The 18,888-nt window shown below is 45.2% G+C and overlaps 1 protein-coding gene across 2 annotated transcripts in view; it reads left to right on the top strand.

Annotated features, from left to right (window-relative positions):
• Nucleotides 1–18,888, top strand: part of GPD1L (glycerol-3-phosphate dehydrogenase 1 like) — a 56,988-nt gene that overhangs the window by 23,462 nt on the left and 14,638 nt on the right. For both annotated transcript variants that reach the window (XM_082848716.1, XM_082848717.1), the window contains exons 3-5: nucleotides 2,949–3,089; nucleotides 4,538–4,676; nucleotides 11,220–11,332. In XM_082848716.1, the coding sequence (XP_082704842.1) occupies nucleotides 2,949–3,089; nucleotides 4,538–4,676; nucleotides 11,220–11,332 (393 nt within the window). The remainder of the gene's footprint in view (nucleotides 1–2,948; nucleotides 3,090–4,537; nucleotides 4,677–11,219; nucleotides 11,333–18,888) is intronic.

Genomic DNA, 18,888 nt, shown 5'->3' with positions numbered 1-18,888 from the left:
CCTTTGAAGAGGAAGGCAGGTTTCCCCCGGCCTTTGGGGGTATGAATAAGGAGGGAGAAGTGCTAAGCTCCGGGTTGTGTTCTGCTCTATGGGGAATGACTTTGTTGCCATTCAGATCAGCTTAAGCTGATGTTTTGGGTTATATGGCCGGTTTCAGATGCGGCCTGAAACAGTGGCTTAAGTGATGTCAGTGAGGCCCTCCCTGTTTTCCTCTGTTTCTCTGCTCTGCCTTCATTCACATGGGAGCCCCTTGGCAGGTCTAGGTTCTGCCCCTCACATTTGTAAAATGGTTGTAGCTGTTCCAGACCTTGCACTGTCATCCCATACTTTTCAAGGAAAGACCCAATAGCTGTTGCAGAAGTATAAGGAAGCAACTGTTCCTCAGAAGCTCCAGCAAACATTGGCTCCTATTGTTTTATGTGCCCATTGGCTTGAACAACTTAAGGACCATCCATGGAGCAGGCGAGGGGCCCATTCCACCCAAATTGCATGGTAAAATGGGAAAGCAGTAGCTTTTGAAATGAAATTTAGAGGCACTTTTGCTAAAGAAGGGGAATGAAGGCTGGGTGGTAAATGACAGGTCTTGCATACCAGCCAAAGGGAGGAGGGAGTGAAATAGTGCCAGGTAGATTCCCTTGGGGAATTTTTTCAGTGAGGGAGTAACTCTTGTACACGTTAGTTAATAGGCTAGACTAAGCTGTAAGGAGATACAATAGTGTGACTTTTAAAGGACAAAGGGATTTTATTTCCCTCTCACGTAATAGTGGTCTAGCAGCTTTGCTTCACACCATTGTTCGTGGTCCCATCTTTCTTCATCATTTCTGTGCCATCTCCTAGATCTAGGTTGTCAACTAGCACAAAAGTAGGAAGGGAAAGTGTGGAGGAAGCAGCCAATGTTTTAAGGGCTCTGGGCCTTAAGTGGTGTGCAGTGCTCCGTCTCACATTCTGTTGATGAGAACTTGGTCCTTGGCCTTGTGTAACTGCAATGGCTGCTGAGAAATGCAGTCCTGAGCTAGGTGACCAGTGACCAGCTTGCAGCTCTGTGTTTATGGAGAAAGGGGAGAAGAAATTTTGTCAAGCAGTTGGCATCTCCATCACAACTCCCAAACTAGATTTCCTAGAGGCTTATCCATTCTGAATGATGTTCCTGTGGCAGATAGCACTTCCTCAGGGAAGATTCTGCATCCAATTCCCTTCATTTTGGGAACCAGGAGTGCTTAATGGGAACTATGTCAGTTTCAGTTAGGTTCAGGTATATACGACAGAAAACCTAAAATAGGGACTTCCCTGGCGGTCCAGTGGTTAAGACCCCACACTTCCACTGCACGGGGCGTGGGTTCGATCCGTGGTTGGGGAACTAAGATCCCACATGCCATACGGCACAGCCAAAAAATAAAAAAATTAAAAATAAATAAAGGAAAAAAGAAAACCTAAAATAACAGTGACCTAAGCAAAGTAAACGTTTGTGCTTTTTTTCTCTTAGATAAAAGACGTTCATCACATCTTTTATTTATTTAATTTTGTTGCCCAACAGAACTTGATTGTAAATAAAAAAGAAATCTGTTATATACTTTTCAAAAAAAAAAAAACAAACCACGTGTGTCGTAATGATGCATCATGATGTCAGGGACTCTGTTTTGCCATCTCAGCATTTGCTTTCCTCCTCATGGTCCAAGATGGCTGCCTGAATTCCAGCCATCTCTTCACATTCCCTCTGGCAAAAGGAGGAAGAAAGGCCTTCAAAGGCATTTCCTGGAAGTCACACGCAACACTTCCATTTACACCTTATTGGTCAGAACTTAGTCACACAGGGCACCTAGCTGCAAGGGAGGTTAGAGATGTAGCCTTCTTTCCTGGCAGTTATGAGTCTCACCCTAAACTGGGGGTTCTCTTGCTGAGGAAGAAGGGGGAGAACAGACACTGGGCAACAACAGGCAGTCTCTGATAGAGACCACATGCCCCTGTGTCCTCGGTGGCCTCACCTCTGCCTCTGGGTGTGTGTGTGTGTGTGTGTGTGTGTGTGTGTGTGTGTGTGTGTGTGTGTGTGTGTGTGTGTGTATGTGCCCATGTTAAATTTTAAAACCCATCTTTGTACTTATCTGAAGGGAAGAAATCATCATAATAGCTGACATTTATTGAGTGCCTACCAGGTGCCAGAGTCTGTTCTATGTCATTTATTCTTCACAACAGCGCTCTTAAAGTGCTTACATAGGAGAGCTTAGCATAGGACTGTTGACAGAGGTGTGGGCGGAGTCAAGGGAACCAGAAGGGCTCAGTGAAGTGTGCAGAGATTAGCAGCAGCAGGAAGCCATGGCCACCCCTGAAAGGGCAAGGGACAGACCAGTGTCACTCCACCGGCCCCACCAGAGCTTAGAGACGTGGAAGAGGTGCTGCCTCAGACCAGGTCAGGAGGTGGAGCTGTAGAAGGAAGCCAGGCCAGCAGCCCTGCGAGCCGGGTAGGAGTGGCCCCAGGAGCAAGTCAACACCCTGCCTGTCTCTCCTCCCATCTTGGAGCCCCCAACAGTACCCGCCTTGGGCTGAAGCCACCTGGAAGCCAGAGAGCAAGGGCACCTGGGGAAACAGCCCACAGAGTGCAGCCTCCTGGGGAGACAGTGGGGCAAAGAATGGTAGAAATGGATGCGGGGGAGTGGGGTGGGGGTGGGTGGGAGAGCAACAGAGAACCACCCGCATAGGATGGTTATGACCGCCTTTTACAGGGAAGGGGACTGAGGTGGGGAGGGGGTAGGGCACTCCCCCAGCTAGTAAGCAGCAGAGGCAGGACCCTGCTGGCCTCAGATGCACGTCTGCACGTCCCGAGTGGGGAAGGCAGCGCAAACACAGCTCTGATTTGACTGTCAGTCTGCACAGCGGAGGCATCTGATGCCTGGTCAGCGCGTGGAGAGATGTGTTTCTGACTGGGAGTAACCGTGTCCCCCTCGCCCTCGCAGGTTGCTGTTGCGAACCTCAGCGAGGCCGTGCAGGACGCAGACCTGCTGGTGTTTGTCATCCCCCACCAGTTCATCCACCGGATCTGCGAAGAGATCACGGGGAGGGTGCCCAAGGACGCGCTGGGCATCACCCTCATCAAGGTGACGGGCCCTCGCTGCGCGCCGGTTACTGGGAACTTCCTTTCCTCTTTCACCTCTTGGAGATAAGGAGCTGAAGGGAAGTTATGGCTGGTTTGGATTTGTTTTTTTAAAGATGCCTGGAAGAGAATCAAAACCACGCCATCCACGAGCCTTGCTCCTCTCACATTTAGGAGGGGCTGCTTTCTATGTAGAGAGGGTTCGCAGGGGCAGGGGCGGGGGGCGCGAGAGTGGGGTCCCCCAAAGAAAGAACCACCAGCTCTGGAAATCTTACCTGGTTTGCATTCGCTGGGAAATTAATCATCTTTACTTCCCACTCCTGGGTTTATTCCCAAAAGAGAGAGTTTTTAACCAGAAGTCCACAAACCACCCACAGTGGTCCACAGATAGAATTCAAGAGTTCATGGTCCTAAATGTGGGGGCGAAATTGCATTTTTATTCATTTTAACCTCTAACTGAAACAAGCATTTCCTTCGCTTATGAGTGAAGGCCACAGGCCAGAGTTTCAATGACAGTAGTACTTGACCCTGTGATCAATAGAAATTACAGGTATTTTCGTATCACTTTACAGTGGCTTCAGATATCTCAAAGTATCATTTATGCTCATCACTACTTGGAAATTATGGTAATTATTATACCTGCCATGACATCTTTTTATAATTACATTGATAACATACATACACTACATTGTCACAAATTTTTTTTTTTAACATTTGATAACTATATTTCAGTATAATTGTCTTCCTGGGTAATCTTATGTATTTTGCTTTATGCATATGAAGTCTGAGAATGAGTCCATAAACTTCCCCAGGCTGCCAGGGGAAGAACCCTCTGTGAGAGAGTGTGTTCTATAGTGTTCATAGGTAAATGTTTATGAAAGCAAACAGTTCAATGTCAGTCATCAATAGACTGGACAGATGAATGGTGGAATACTACACAGTAGTAAATGGGAATGAACCAGAGCATTCGTGCAGCCGTGTGGGTGAATCTCCAAAGTAATAATATAGCACAAAACAGCACACGGGTGAGCAGTACAGTTTCATTTATAGGTTTTCAAAAATATACTGATATAACTTACTGTTTAGGTGTAGTTTTATGTGGCAAAATGATCAAGAAAAGCAAGGGAACAGGGCATAAAGCATTCAGGATAGGGCTTCACCCTGGTGGGGACCAGGAAACACTAATAAGGAGGATGCACTTGGGGAGAGACACAGGGGACTTCAGTGGTGTCCTTCATGTTCTCTTTCTTAACCTGGGTGGTTACATTTTCATTTAATTTTACTCTTTAAATGGTACATACACAGTATGTCTGTTTACTGTTGTAAATAAGAGAGATTTTTCAAGTTGCGTATGCCATTGGAAGTCTGAATCTAGGTGACCTATAAAGCAATGATCTCCTGCCTCTTGTCCTTGGTGGTTCGTTTTCCCCTAACTTGCTGACATCCTTGCAGGGCATAGACGAGGGTCCTGAGGGGCTGAAGCTCATTTCTGACATCATCCGAGAGAAGATGGGCATTGACATCAGCGTGTTGATGGGAGCCAACATTGCCAATGAGGTGGCCGCTGGGAAGTTCTGTGAGACCACCATCGGTGAGGGCCACCTGGGGAGGGGACACTGGGTGTCTTAACAGGCACACTTTCCGTTTCTGGAATTTTCTATAGTGGACTCTTCCCTCCTGCCCTTAACTTTCTTGGGGTGGACATTCAGTGGGGTGGGAATTTTATGTAGGAGGCCATTCTGTGGGACTGAAGCATTTCAGTAACCTCTGGAGTGAAAGTAAAGCCAAGGAGACCATGTTGACCTGCTGTGATCCAGTAATGCGTTATCGAGGTTAAACACAAAAACACAAGGGTACTTGTACCAAGAAGCAGGTGGTTACATCCATGGTGGGGCCTTAGAAACCCAGCTTTTCTTTTTTTAAACAACAGGAATTTATTTCTTACAGTTCTGAAGGCTAGAAAGTCTAAGATTAAGGTTTAACCAACACTTTTCTATGATGAGGGCTCTCTTTCTGGCTTGCAGACAGCTGCCTTCTTACATGGGGGTGGCGGGGGGTGGGATCAGGGAAAGCAAGTTCTCTGGTACGTCTTCTTATAAGGGAAACCCAGCTTTTCCTTTACTCACAAATGCCAGGATCTGGATCCTCATTAGATTCCAAGGAGATCTAGAAATTAATGGGAATGATCCCCACTTTCAGGTGAATAAGCCCAAGGCCCGGAGAGTAAGTTACCAGCCCCAAGGTCACACAGCTAATATAAAACCCAGGTGTGAACTTGGGTCTCCTGTTTCTTGAAACAGAAAGCTCTTCCTACTCTTATACATTGGTGTTGTGAAAATTTTTGTTTCTTTTTAAAAGGGCTTTGGAATTCCCAAGTGCCCATATTATAGGACTCTTCAGAAGAGTCATACTGTTGGGTTTGCAGGTGCTTTGCAAAAGTGTGTTTAAGTTTATCTACCACTCCAGAACTTACTTCCACCCTTGTCAAACACACCAGCAATGTGAATCATTTCTCCCTGGCAGCTTTGTTAAAGGAAGCTCTGTTGTACAGACATTATCTGATTACAGTGGAAAATAGAGATAATCGAAAGAAAACCATTTTTTAAAAATTTCTTTTAAATTTTTATTGGAGTATAGTTGATTTACAGTGTTGTGTTAGTTTCTGCTGTACAGCAAAGTGAATCAGTTATACGTACCCATATATCTACTCTTTTTTAGATTCTTTTCCCATATACGTAATTACAGAGTATTGAGTAGAGTTTCCGGTGCTCTATATGTAGGCCCTTATTAGTTATCTATTTTATATGTAGTAGTGTGCATATGTCAATCCCAAACTCCTAATTTATCCCTCCCCCTGCTTTTCCCCATGGTAACCATAAGTTTGTTTTCTATGTCTGTGACTATTTCTGTTTTGTAAATAAGTTCATTCATACCACTTTTTTTAGGTTCTACATATAAGCAGTATCATATGATATTTGTCTTTCTCTGACTTACAAAAACCATTTTTAATTTCATTTAAATTTCATTATTTTTGTCTATTTGTGGCAAACTACTTACGGCTGTATATACTCTTTTATAATTGTTTCATTTACTTCTATCAGCATACATCTTCATAGTTGCGTAGCATTCTGTTGACAATCCATTTATCTGGGCACTTAAAAAATTTTTTTTGAGGGAGGAGAAACAGTAATTTTGGAGAGGAGAGATATCACAAATAGTAAAAGGAGGAAAACAAAACGACCTATAATAACATTACCCAGGTTGATATTTACAAGAGCAATGTGGTCACAGGTGAGAAAATTCAAATAGTACAAGGAGGTATAAATTAGAATTAAGATTGTAATTTCCCACCTATTCCCTCTTCCCAAAGAGAATCACTGTTAGCAGTTCCTGTGTATCCTTCCAGAAAAAAAATTTTCATATGTGTGCTAGTCTGTATATAGGTTTTATTCTTTCATAGTTAGTTCTTTTATTCATCTGTGCTTTTAATGTAGCCTGTCAAATTGTTGTGTAATTACTTTTATTTTTCAAAAATAATTGTTAACTAGTAGTTCCAGCTCAATCCTATTTGCCAGTAATCAATTTGCTAATCAGTTGGTTAGGATTGACTGGTTACACCAATCATTCTATAGGGTTGAGACTTCTCCAATCCTTGATTCAAAACTGTAGATTTGAGGGACTTCCCTGGTGGTCCAGTGGTGAAGAATCCGCCTTCCAATGCAGGGGATGCGGGTTCGATCCCTGGTTGGGGAACTAAGATCCCACATTCCGGGGGCAACTAAGCCCATGTGCCACAACTACTGAGCTCACGCCTCAGTGAGAGAACCTGTGTGCCACAAACTACAGAGCCCACGTTCCCTGGAGCCCACGCACCACAACTAGAGAGAGAAAACCTGCACACCATAACTGGAAAGAAGCCTGTGAGCCACAACGAAGAGCCCATGCTGCAATGAAAGATCCCACATGCCACAACTAAGACCTGAAGCAGCCAAAAAAAAAACCTGTAGGTTTTAGCTAGGATTTTTACATGCCTCTTGGCCTTGTTTCTCCCAGTTGGGTGCATTAGACTTTTTTGGTGTGTAACACAGACAAATGCACAGAAGTTACATCTCTTCCTCTGGCTTCTGTTTACCCAGTGCTTCTACTGCCTTCTCTGTGGGTTGGTCCATGGCTGGTAAGAGTGACCTGAATTAAATTAAATTAACTGTTGAAAGTAAGATAGAACAGGAAAGTGATATTTTAAAAATTTTCTTATTTTATCTGAATTTAATTGTGAGGAAATATCAGACAAGCCCAAAGGAAGGGACATTGGTACAAAACAACTGGTCCACACTCCTGAAAAATATCAGTGTCATAGAAGATATTGAAAGGCTAAAGGAGAAGTCTAGAGAGACCTGACCACTAAGTGCAGTGCAGGATCCCGGGCTGGATCCTGGTTGCCATAAAGGCGACACTGGGGTAATGGGGGAGATTTGAATATGGGTTGTAGTTAGATAATCGTGTCAAGGTTAAATTTTCCAGATTTGATCGTTGTGCTGTGGTTATCCAGGTCTCCTTTCTTGATGGCATTAGCAGCCAACTCATTTTTAATTATGACAGATTCAGGAATCTTAGTCCACTTGAGTCTCCTGTGGAGGAGGAGGAAGATGGCATTGTTTTCAGTGTCTGGTAAAAATACTAACGAGCATGGGGAACTGCGGCACCCCCTCGTGGTGAGAAATCCCTTCCTCCTTGGGACTGACTTCACAGAGTCCGAGACTTCCACTCAACCCACAAATATTGTTCAAGTCTGTTATGTATCAGTCATGATGCGAAATGTCAAGGATTCATAAGCCCCTTCTATGCAGAAGGAGCTTCTAGGTACACAAACAATAGGGAATTACAGACTGAGATGAGTGTTTTGAAGGAGTCTTATTAAATAGGTTGATTATCTCCAAAACTTGGTGTGGAAGAGAAGTGGGATTTTCCTGTCTTTTGGTTCATATTGAGTTTGGGGAGCCCTTCCATGTGGCTGATGGGCCTTTCCTGTTCTGGACCAGATGCCATGGGTCCCTGCTTGCTGCATCACTGCTCATGACTGGTAATAATGATAAGGTCAGTGCTTTCTTATCCATGATTTAAAACAATAAAAGATCTAAAAATTTTAAAGGTACATTTGATAATGCCATTTGCAGCAACATGAATGGACCTAGAGATTATCATACTAAGTGAAGTGAGTCGGACAAAGACAAATATCGTTTGATATCACTTATATGTGGAGTCTAAAATATGATACAAATGAACTTATTTACAAAACAGAAACAGACTCACAGACATAGAAAACAGTGGTTACCAAAGAGGAAAGGGGGTGGGGTTGGGATTAGCAGATACAAACTACTATATACAAAATAGATAAGCAACAAGGTCCTACTGTATAGCACAGGGAACTATATTCAATATATAATATATTCCATATCCTATAATAAACCATAATGGAAAAGAATAAAAATAAATAAAAGGTGAATTTGAGGAAGTGTAAGATTGCTGTAAATCAAGCTCACCTATCTAATGGACACCATGTGTAATTTGCAGCCACAGAGGTACCAGCAGATGCCACCTTGTATCAGTGGCAAATGGAGAACAGTCTTCTCCCTGCCATGTGTCAGGTTACTCACAGCTGCTGATGGTTGGATTAAAGTGGCTCGAGTGGGAGGAGTGAGGGCCTGTCTGTAATGCTTGTGAGCCTCCCTCGTGTCAGAGGCACCAGGCAGTGGCCATGGCGGTGAGGACAGAGGAAAAAGACAGGAATAACATCACAATGTGAGACCGGGGCTGGTTTGCCCAACCCAGGTGAAGAAACGGTGCTGCTGGTCTGGAGGACTGTTTAAAAAAGGAAGAGGACAGTTTGCTCAAGCGGACATACTTCTAATATTTGGACAGAGGAGAACTCAGCTAAATGACATCATAGCAATTCCTGTAGAATAGAAAATGTGTTTCTTTTTTTGTTGTTGTTTATTTTGGGGCCGCACAGCACGGCACGCGGGATCTTAGTTCCCTGACTAGGGATCGAACCCGTAACCCCTGCATTGGAAGCATGGATTCTTAACCACTGGATCACCAGGGAGGTCCTGAAAATGTGTTTCTAAGTATCGGGTGTAAGTATTTTAAATATTTTATTATATGATGGCAAATTTCCTTAAACCAAACAGAAGTAGGGAGAACAGTATCAGACACCACTGCCCATCTTTAGTAATGATTAACTGCTGGCTGGCCATATTTCACCTGTTTTCCACCCTCTTTCCACTCTCCCCTGGATCATTTTGACATTATATTACTTCTGGGTGTAATTTTGATTGTTGACAATCCTCTTTTTTTCCTGCATTGGAAGACCATAGTTCTGATTGTGATGTTTGTTGCTTGTTTATCTTCTCTTTTCCCACCCCTGAGAGGAACATAGCGTAGAGAGGGAGTGCAGGCCCTGGAGCCAGAGCACCTAGGTTAGAATTGGGGCTCTGCCTCCTACCAGCTGTGTGACCTAGGGCAGCTTGGTAAACCTCTCTGGGCCTCCTGTCTGTCAATGGGGCAAATCAGTCATAGGCATGTAAGTATCAGCTATCTTATTATTATTATTATATAGACCTTTGTGTGATCGTTGTGAGGCTAGGCTGTTTTCACACCTGATTCCTATTTAACCTCAGACAGTCCTGAGTGTGCCATAGTGTTTTACTCGTGAGGCTAGAAGAGGTTAAATCAGAGGTTTGCCAACTCGTCTGCCCATTGGAGTCACCTGGGGAGCTTCAGAAATGAGTGTTGCCTGCTCCACCCCAGAGCTTGTAATTTAATGGGTCTGGGGTTTCGCCACACTTTGGTGTTTTTAAAGATCCTGGGTGATTGTAATGTGAAAACAAGCTTGGGAATAGGCTTGAGAACCTCGAGGCAGGAAGGGCCAAAGTGCCATAGTCCCCAGGCTCTGTGTGGAGATCATCACGTGGGAGCTAGGTCTTGGCTGGTGAATTTTATCATCCTGATTTCTGGAGCCCTCCCAGAGCAGAGCGCCACGCTGCATCCCCCCAACCAGAGCAGATCTTACATCAGGCTCTATGTGTAAAGTTTTATTTTTGCTTTGAACTGAAAGTCGCTAACCAAAAAAATAAGGTGAAAAGTACTGATCCTCTGTGTCATTCTAAGCACGGTCCCAAGGGAGGGGATACAACGGGAACAAAAATGAGGACCCTTTGAATGCATTTCCGTCTTCCACAATTGTCAGGAACATGTTCGTTGATGTTGTATCAGTTCTCTTGTTGCCATAGTGATGCTAAGTAACAAACAATCCCAGATTCTCAGTGGCATCCAAAATAAGCACAGCTAACACGTGGGTTAGCTGTGGGTCCGCTGGAGGCTGGCAGATCAAAGCTGGGGTCGTTCTGCTCCTTTGTCTCATCTTCCTGTAGAGTCCAGCGGGCCAGCCAGGATGTATTCTCACAGTGAAGGCAGAGGGACAAGGGAACCAGCCCTACTGCTGCACAGATAGGCTTCAGGCCTCCACTGTGTCAGGTCTATTAATGTCCCACTGACCAAAGCCAGTCACATGACTAAGCCCAAGGTCAAGGGGTGGGGAAATCTGTCCCACCCTCTGTGAGTCCAGGCACATCCTCTGGTCAAGCCAAATGCTGGTAGAAAGGGATGTGCTTTCCTCCCCTGGAAGGAGCTTATAAGTGTGTATGGTAGCAAAAAGTTGCAACAGTTTTAGATATCAAATAATAGAAAGATGCTTAGATAAAATATAATGCATGTATGCAGTAAACTACAAAGCAGCCATTTAAAGTAAAGTAGAAAGTGTATGATGTCACCGAAAATTATTCCTGCCATAAACGGGGGAAAGCAGATTATGAAATCACATATGTTCTCATTTTGAGAAAAACTATGTATATTCCTATTTCAGTAAGTTAAAGATGTATGCCAAATTGTTAATGATCCTGTGGTGGGATTGTGGAATATTTTAATTTTCTATTTCTAGTCCTATGACTCTGCAAAATTTCCTATCAGGAAAATATGTTATTTTTGTAATCAGAAAAACGTCATTTTAAACTGTGTTAGATGCAAAAATTAAGATGAGAGGCTGTTATTAATTTCCTTTTTTCTAACCTTTCAATAGGCAGCAAGGTAATAGAGAACGGCCTTCTCTTCAAAGAACTTCTGCAGACTCCAAATTTTCGAATTACGGTGGTGGATGATGCAGACACGGTTGAACTGTGCGGTGCTCTGAAGGTAAAGCAGCCTTGATATTTCTGCTCACGGGAGGAGTGATCACACAGGGCCACTGCTAGCATCATTGCAGCCAGTCCTGAAGAATGGCCTCTGTGTTCTGTGCACATACTTCTGGGGAGAATAGTGAATTGGCAGCCTTGTTTATCACTTCCTGCTTTGCCCCAGCCTTTCCTTGGCGGTTAGATTTCCTCTCCCACTCATGGTTGGCTTTTATTTGTAAATCTGGGAGAAGGATGGGTGTTTGTTCTTTGGGAAATTGACAGCACTAACATTTGGAAAGCCAGGGACTACTTTGATTGTGGAGTCTTACCTGGGAGTGAAGTATTCTATTAATTTATACATTTCTCCTACTTACTGTCTTGAGCAGGAAGAGGAACTTGGCCCCTCTGAATGATGCTACTCTACTGGTTTGATGGTGTGGTTGGTTGTTGTTTTTAAAGGAAAAAAAACAATCTGCTGCTGACAGGTCTTTCTAAGAACAGCTTTATCTTTGCCTGTAAAGGGAAAAGATCAGATTAAAGAACCAGCTTCTATTGGCTAGTGGCTTGGGAGGGTCAAGGGAAGTTTCCGCACTTGGTCTTGGGCTCCTGGCTTGTTCCCCTCTGCCTTTAAAAGTCGTGGTCGGGGTCCCTCTATCCTGACTATGGGGAACAGCCCACGGGAAGCTGGGCTGCATCTTCTCATCCTTCTCCCCTTGGAATCAGAGCTGACTTCGCTGCCATCTCAAAAAAAAAAAAAAAAAAAGGGAAAGTAAGGAGCTTCCATGTGAATGGATAACCCCTTTGAGTCACTTTTGAGTAATTTCTTTTCTAGCAGAAGCGGCCTTTCAGGAATTTGAGCACCTAGGGTAGGAAATTAAGTAATTTGGCATTCGCCTCACTTTGTCAGGTGAAAATTGCAAAGATCAAAAGAATGCAGGGGAGACCAGTCCAAAGAGTGCCTTCCCATGCTTTCTCCAAAGTGTACACCTTTTTTCCTGGTCAGAATTGAAAACCACTTTGTAGAATTAATATCGTGTGTGTATGTGTGGTCACGTCTCCATACAATGAGAATTTTAAAAATTGAAGCCAGTGAAAGACTTGGGCTCCCAGGCAGTCCATCTTTTGGGCCTCTCACTGTTGTGGCCTCTCCCACTGTGGAGCACAGGCTCCGGACGCGCAGGCTCAGCGGCCATGGCTCGCAGGCCCAGCCACTCCATGGCATGTGGGATCTCCCCGGACTGGGGCATGAACCCGTGTCCCCTGCATTGGCAGGCGGACTCTCAACCACTGCGCCACCAGGGAAGCCCCAGTCCGTCTTTTTGAATGCTGGTGGGGGATTCTCACATTGCACACGGCCTGTTATACATTTAAGATGCTGGCTTTGGCTGTGTTGTTTATTTTTGTTGGTTGAGATTTTTATGTGTTTTTAATAGTCCTTCATTAAACTAATGACAGCTCGCCAGCAGTGGCACCATGAAGGCCTAATTGCTCAGCGTGGTCTGTGTGCTCCAAAGCTCTCTTGAAGTGACTGGGTTATTTTCGGTGGTGGATGGGGAAGCTGTGAGAACCCGCCCAGAACAAAGGAACAGGGGGAGAAGAAAGATTCTAGATTGAGGGCTCTGGAGAAGTTTCTGCTGATGGGACCACATGCTGGTCCTGTGTCTGAACTGAGCATGGCTTTTCATGTCTGTTGGCAGGAAGCCTCCCGCTACCCATGATAGAGTGGTTCGTGGGGGGCAGAGGCAGATGGGGGTTGAGGACCATTTAGCATCCTTCCCCTGGCTTTCCTTTAAAACAGGATCAGTTACCATCACTGCTGCTGGCTTGCATCAGAGCTGGGAGTTTTGAAAACTGAGAAACAGGTGCTTTGGCAGTAATTGAGTCTAACCATCCCCTTGGACAGATAAGGAGATAAGAGAGCCAAAGAGTAAATGACTCAACCGGCTGTATAAAAAAATTAAATTTAATTAAATTAAAAAAAATAAAGAGTAAATGACTCAAACTTAGCAGATATTAGCACGGTCAGAATGTGATCATGGATTTTAAGATTCAGTCCGGTGTCTTTTGTTACTCTGGACGACCTGACTTTTCTGGTTGGTGTCCAGGCAAGTTGAATGAAATGAAGCCCTCCCTTGCTAGAGCCTGCCCAACCACGGCAAATGGGCGTGTGTTTCTTTGATTATGTAATTAATCATTTTGTTGTTTTCTTCCTGATTATAAAAGGTAGTTTCACACAACAGAGAGGTGTAGAGAAGAAAGTGAAAATGACTGATAGACAGTCCCTACATCCTGAGATAATCACTATTAATGTTTGTTGTCTCCCCTGCCAGTCTTTTTAGCAAGCACACATTTGTTAGGTCCCCTTTTTGAAACAAAAACTGGATCTTACTGTTCAAGCAGTTTATGTTTTACTTTTAAAAAAAAATTTATTTTATTGAAGTATAGTTGATTTACAATGTTGTGTTAATTTCTGCTGTACGACAAAGTGATTCAATTACACACGTATATGCATTCTTTTTTGTTTTTTTCCACATTAACAACCTTTAGTAATCTTCTCCACACTAAAAATATTTTTGAAGTACACTTTTTTTTGTGCTCAAAAACATGAGGGCATTTGACTTACCAAAATAAGGGGAAAAAAAGGAGGAAGAAAGATAACAGCTCCTTACAAGGATAAAAGAAAAAGAAAATTCAAAATGCAAAATCATGTTGTACCAGTGCGTCTTACTGCTTCAGAATGTCCTTCACCTCTTAGCTAAAATTAATCTCTTAATCACTACGGGAGTATTCCTTTTTAAATATCAACTTTATTTAGGCATAATTCGTGTATATTAAACTGCATCCAGTTAAATATATAATGCAGTTGGGTGTATATACCCTGAAAATCATCACCACAATACAGAACATTTCCATCACCCCAAACAATTTTGTATGTCTTTTTTTGGTAAATTTATTTATTTATTTTTGGCTACGTTGGGTCTTTGTTACTACACGTGGGCTTTCTCTAGTTGCCGCGAACGGGGGCTTCTCATTGCAGTGGCTTCTCTTGTTGCAGAGCATGGGCTCTAGGCACATGGGCTTCAGTAGTTGTGGCACGCAGGCTCAGTAGTTGTGGCACACGGGCTTAGTTGCTCCACGGCACGTGCGATCTTCCCAGATAAGGGCTTACCTGTGTCCCCTGCATTGGCAGGCAGATTCTTAACCACAGTGCCACCAGGGAAGCCCACGTATATGTCTTTTTGTAGTTCACCCCTCTCTCCCAAGCCAGCAGCCACCGATCTGCTTTTGTACACTATAGAATTTTTATAATGGAGTTGTGCAATATGTACTCTTCTGTGTCTGGCTTCTTTCACTAGCAGTGAATTTTTGTTTTAATGTAAAGTTTAAGAGGTACTTCATATAGAAAAGTACAGAAACCATAAGTGTACAGCTCAACCTATGTTATTTTTTTTAATTAATTAATTTATTTATTTTTGGCTGCATTGGGTCTTCGTTGCTGCATGAGGGCTTTCTCTAGTTGTGGAGCATGGAGGGTACTCTTCATTGTGGTGTGCAGGCTTATTGCGGTGGCTTCTCTTGTTGTGGAGCACGGGCTCTAGGCACGCGAGCTTCAGTAGTTGTGGCACGCAGGCTCAGTAATTGTGGTGCGCGGGCTAAGTAGTGGCACACGGGCTTAGTTGCTCCGCGGCATGTGGGATCTTCCAGGACCAGGGCTCGAACCCCTGTCCCCTGCATTGGCAGGCAGATTCTTAACTACTGCGTCACCAGGGAAGTCCTCAACCTATGTTATTTTTAATAAATACTTTATCAGGATTAAGTTTCATTAACAGAGACCCAAAATAATAGTGGCTGGGACTTCTCTGGTGGTATAGTGGTTAGGAATCCACCTGCCAATGCAAGGGACACAGGTTCGAGCCCTGGTCCGGAAGATCCCACGTGCCGCAGAGCAACTAAGCCCTTGCGCCACTACTGAGCCTGCGCGCCACAATTACTGAAGCCCACGCCTAGAGCCCATGCTCCACAACAAGAGAAGCCACCGCAATTAGTCCGCACACCGCAACAAGGAGTAGCCCCCACTCACTGCAACTAGAGAAAGCCTGTGTGCAGCAACAAAGACCCAACACAGCCAAAAATAAAAAATAAATAAATTTATATAAATAAATAAATAATAAAACCTGTGCACTAAAACCAGATTTAGTTTCACAAACAATTTTAAAAAAAATTAGTGGCTAAGCAAGGTAGAAGTTTATCTCTTTCTTGTGTAAAAATCCTGAATCCATATGACAACTCCATTCCACTGAATTCTCAGGGACCCAGGCTCCTTCCAGCTCACGAGGTATGGCTCTTGTACTTGTATTCCAAGATGGTGACCAGAGCTCCAACCATCACATCTGCCTTCCAGGCAGCAGGGTAAAAAAAAGGATAAAGGGCATGTGGCAGCTGTCTTTTAAGGCAGGTTCTGGGAGTCACAGTGTAACACTTTGGCTTCATCTTAATGGGCAGTACTTAATTGTGTGACTATACCTGCTGCAGGGGAGGTTGGGACATTTCCCCCTCTCTCTGGGTAGCCATATACTTACATGAAAATCAGGAACTCTAGGACTCAGGGAGAAGAGGAGAGTAGATTGGGAGATACACCCATTACCTGTGCCACAGAGGCTCGGCATTCTTTGTAGGGTTGTCTGTGGTGAGGCTCACCACTCTAATTGCTGGGCGTGTAGGTTTCCTCCAGGGCTTTGGCTGTGATGAATGTACTGTGGGGCACAGCCTGGTGCCCAGTCTCAGCCAGGGCCACATGTGGCTGTGTGCATTTACATGCAAATTAATTAAAACTTTTTTAAAAAATTCAGTTTCTGAGTCACAGTAGCCCCATTTCAGAGACTCAGTAGCCACATTAGTCTTAAGTGAGTCTCAGCAGCTAGTGGCTACTCTGTTGGACGAGCAGATAGCAAACATTTACGTCATCGCAGAAACTTCTGCTGGACAACACTGCTCTCGCTAAGGCAGCTTCTCATCAGGGTGTGCAGCCTGGTGGGCTGAGCGTGGGCTTGACTTTGGGCCTCCTAGACCTCTCAGCCAAGGTGGCCTTACACAGTCCCCAACCTGCAAACCGTACGTGGTACCTCGACGTAGTTAGCCTACACTTTTCAGGTTTCCGCGAGGCGAGGTCAGATGCACTTGGAGGTGGCCTCAAGAAGAGTCAGGCGGGTTGTTGGACTTACAGAAAATACTGACTTGGTTTTCAGCAGGGCCATTCTCCCTAGGTGGTGAGAGTGTTGGCATAAACTGCGGGTCACATGGGCTGCTCCTCCAGTTTTGTAGTCTTTTTGTGGGTGGGTGGGAGCGAAAGAAACTGAGCCCTATCCAACCCGCCCCGATTCAGGATTGCAGAGACCGCACTTCGCGGAGGATGATTGCCTCTGAGTATTGCTATCACCCGGGAAATGGGCAGGGGCTTAAGGACGCCTGTCTTCTGAAAATCATGGTATTTTTAACTCTGTTTAAAATAGTGAATAAATTTTCACTATTCACATGAATAGTTTAAAGCAGATTTAAATGCCCAGCGGATAGTGATAAATTTCACAGCTGAGCGACCTCAGAGGACATCTGTTCGGGTGCTATTCAGACATGATCTGACCAGCTTAGTGTGTTTATTTTTCTTTTGACAGTGATAAGTGGTAGGTGAGAGAGTGAGGATTTCAGGATGCATCATATGGTGACTAAACAGGGCCAAGGGTCCCCTTAGAAGGGAGGGGTTGACTCTGCAGTGGCCCCTCCTCCCCGTGGTGGGGAGGCCAGACATCCAGGGGAAACTGGGAGGTGGTCCCAACCTGTGTGCCCCTGGGCCACGGGCACCCTCCTCTGCCTTTTCTCTGAGCGCAGCGACATAGAAGGTTAGAAGCACCCGTTGGAGCTCAGGGCTCGTGCATTACAGCTCCTGCTTGGATGCTTCCAGTGACTGAGAGCGCACTCCCTTTGCTTCGGTCTTTTCCGTTGGGTGGGGTCAACTCTTCTTGTTAGAAAGTTCTTGTCTTGCTGAGCTGGCCCCTCTGTGCCTTCCACTCACCAGCCTGGAGCAGCCTTGCGTGATCTGCTCCCTGGAGAGAACTAGGAAGCTGGGCTGCCAGGGCTCGAAACCCAGCTCTCCTGATCCTGACTGTACAACCTTGGGCGTGCTACTTACCCAGGTGCCTGAGTTTCCTTGCCCCTCACTGTGTGTAGTAACAGGACCTGCCTTGTAGGAACGTTGTGAAGATTAAATCAGTTAATAATATATGAAGCACTTAGAAACAGTTCAATAAGGTTAACTTTTCTTTTTTAACATCTTTATTGGAGTATAATAGCTTTACAACGGTGTGTTGGTTTCTGCTGTATAACAAAGTGAATCAGCTATACATATACATATGTTCCCATATCCCCTCCCTCTTGCGTCTCCCTCCCACCCTCCCTACCCCACCCCTCTAGGTGGTCACAAAGCACCGAGCTGATCTCCCTGTGCTATGCGGCTGCTTCCCACTAGCTATCTGTTTTACATTTGGTAGTGTATATATGTCCATGCCACTCTCTCACTTCGTCCCAGCTTACCCTTCCCCCTCCCCGTATCAATAAGGTTAACTTTTGTTGTTATTTTTATTATTCTTTCCCATAAATCTTTTCTCCTCCTAGGCCTCCTGCTTTTGCCTCCTGAGCCTCCATGCAGGCCCAAGAGGCAGTCCTCTTTGATATCTGGTTGGAGGTCTCAGGAAGGTCTCTTGGACCCGGAGAGGGGTGGGAGTGGCCAGGCCACATTTGCCATACCGTGGAAGCAGCAGGGGACAGGGAACAGTGGGCCCGTGAAGCCAGGCACCGGGGGCGTGTCCCATGTGCATCACTTACCAGCCGGGCGTTCTTGGCAAGCCGTTGACCCTCGCTGAGCCAGCCAGGGGGACAGGCACACACTTGCCGGGGTTGCCATGAGAATTTGGATGAGACCGTGTGTGCAGGGGCCTGGTGGGCTCACTGTAGGCACTTCGTAAATAATCCGTAGGAGCCCCTTGTTGAAAGGACGTCCGTGTTATGTCCCATCCAGTCTGTAGACGTTGGCTGGGGTTGGTTTGTCAAGTGACCTCCAGAGTGGGTCGCGTTGTGAGGAGGGGGGGGCACAGGGACACAGCCCAGGAGGCATCAGAGAGCCATTTCCACAATCTAACCATTTGGAAGCTAGGCCTTGGCATGTTGCCATGGTAACTTCGATAAAACCATTTGGTGGGCTCACCAACAGTTGGCTTCGTGGTCTCTGTGGTCAGTCTCTCTGCACATCCTTAGGTGTCTCTCTGTTGCCCCAGGGCTGTTCCACTGTCTGTCCCAGTTCCCCTGGGACTGCAGTTCAGGCCACAACTGATCCAGATTCCCTGGAGGGATGTCACCAGCAGAAGAGCCTTGAGAGATCTCGTCCAAGCCCTGAATTTAACAACCAAGGCCAAGAAGGCTCAGACAGATGGAGTGATTATCCCAAGGTCGCATAGCGACAAGGCAGACTGAGATCCAGAAGCCCACTGGATGTCATGCATGTGCCCCTCGTATCTCCCTATGCAC

The sequence above is a fragment of the Leucopleurus acutus genome (genome assembly GCF_964270905.1).
Source record: "Leucopleurus acutus genome assembly, chromosome: 10".
In the NCBI taxonomy this organism is placed as follows: Eukaryota; Metazoa; Chordata; class Mammalia; order Artiodactyla; family Delphinidae; genus Leucopleurus; species Leucopleurus acutus.
This window is presented reverse-complemented; position numbering and strand designations above follow the sequence as displayed.